The sequence below is a fragment of the Bremia lactucae genome, linkage group LG11, assembly GCF_004359215.1.
Source record: "Bremia lactucae strain SF5 linkage group LG11, whole genome shotgun sequence".
NCBI lineage: Eukaryota > Oomycota > Peronosporomycetes > Peronosporales > Peronosporaceae > Bremia > Bremia lactucae.
The window spans coordinates 3,876,678-3,878,505 of record NC_090620.1 but is presented as its reverse complement, the minus strand read 5'-3'; the positions used below and the strand labels follow the sequence as shown (position 1 = coordinate 3,878,505).

Below are 1,828 nucleotides of genomic sequence, written 5' to 3'. Positions count from 1 at the left end.
GAGATCTTAGCGGCTTAAATGTAAGGCGGGTCCTGTTGGTCTTGTCGCGACCATGTGCAAGACACTTGATGAAGACTGTCCCTGTGTTTGCTCTTCATTGGATGACTCACGATATAAGTTACTAAGTATCGTGTATGTTTGGCATAAGCGTAAGAGTCACTCTTGTCCTTCTTTAAATCTAGGAGCTTTGCTGAAGTCCTTAACACATGGCGGCTCAAAAGTTTGTTTGAACCGGATAGCGAAGACCTCATACAGCCTAAACACAAATAGGTCCATGATTTGGCACATTCGGCTAAGTAAGAAATGCCAAACTTTACTTTCGTCACATCGGCAGCCATGCTCACGCGCGCTAGTGTCTCTTTTTCCCCACACAAAGCTTATCAGGACGCCGTGCAGCCGCGACACAATTGCCTTGTTTGGCTAGCAATTTCGCCCAGGATTGTGATCCTTAATATCGCAATTGCGCCTGCCAGTCCCGGCATGCGGCTCAACAGTGTCCGTCTTTCACGAGCAATCGCCAGCCGAGTCCAAAACGATTGTAACAAGCGTCCCAGTTGACTCTCACGTTGTTGTTGCCTCCGATAAAGGCTTTCAAATTCCGACAGTGTTCGCCTTGTTGTAAAAGCTCGAATCGATATGTGTCGACAGGCTCAAGCCGAGAAAGCAAATAAAAAGAAACGACGATTGACCTATTACTGTCGATTCAAGCTAGATGCGCTTGAAGCTACATCCATAAGCTCAAGCAAGTTGCTTGTTTTGCGCCAATTGTCGAGGATGACTTCAGTGTCGTCCACGTATCCGGACATTTGACGCCTCATCGACAGACCGTTCGTGAGAAGCGTGAAGCCGCTAATGTCGTTCGCATAGTCAATAGAGCGATAAAGGCAAACAAGCGCGAGAACATGCAAGAGCGGCACCACTGGAGAACCCTAGTGAATGCCACACAAATCTTGGCGTCGTGATGACAGGAAGCTGTTTACCAAAAATTGGCAAGTGGTGCCGCGGTGCAATGCAGCGATGGTGCGCATGATGTCCGACGCGAGAATCCCATAAACTCCAGTGCTGCGAGTAGATAAGGCCGTGTAAGCGAGTCGTACGCTTTTGCGACATCGAACAGAAGAGCAACCGCGTCGTGCCGCTACCTGTACGGCAGTGACGAGGTCGGAGCAGTATTCATAACTTGTGCGATATGCATCGCCTTTACAAGACTGTCCAATTTTGTCGCGATGATCCTCGTTAAAACTTTGTAGTCAGTGTTGATCAGCGAGATCGGACAGTGGTTAAAGACAGCTAAAAATATGAGTTTTTCAAACACTGAATCGTGGCGTCACCAAACATTTAAAGGTAGCAGTCGGTCTCCATTCAGCGCGCGAGCAGCTATGTGAGAATAGGCACAATCTTATTAGAATGGTCGCGATAAATGCAGTTGTCGGCTCCGTCTGAACCATTATTTTCCTCGTTTAGTTTGCTCATCGCCATTTCGATCAACGACGATAAGACTGAAGCAATGACTACGGTGTCGTCCACGTTTGAAGAGCTTCTGCCAAATTTATGGTGGTTGCAGTGGATGTAGAGGGGTTTCTCGTTACATAAATATCATTAGTTATAAAAAGAATGATATAATATTTTCTATAAAAGGAAATAAACAAAAAAACACTGAATTTTATCCCCATCAATTTTTACTTAATAGCTCAACTATAATCAAATTGCCGCAATAAGGCCTCAGTTCTATTGAAATGTTGATTAAATTTTAAATCAACCCTGCCGATCGTCACAAGACACGATTGTGCGATGCGCAAGTAGGCGTCATACTTTTTAGGTTTTGATA

At 45.4% G+C, this 1,828-nt stretch overlaps 1 protein-coding gene across 1 annotated transcript; it reads right to left on the bottom strand.

Moving 5' to 3' along the window:
• Positions 1-692: 692 nt before the first annotated feature.
• Positions 693-1,110, bottom strand: CCR75_008319 (uncharacterized protein; the record flags this gene model as incomplete). The annotated part of the gene is given in 2 exon segments (XM_067966373.1): positions 693-929; positions 946-1,110. The coding sequence occupies 2 exon segments, from the start codon at positions 1,108-1,110 to the stop codon at positions 693-695; spliced, it is 402 nt and encodes a 133-aa protein (XP_067817139.1).
• Positions 1,111-1,828: the final 718 nt, after the last annotated feature.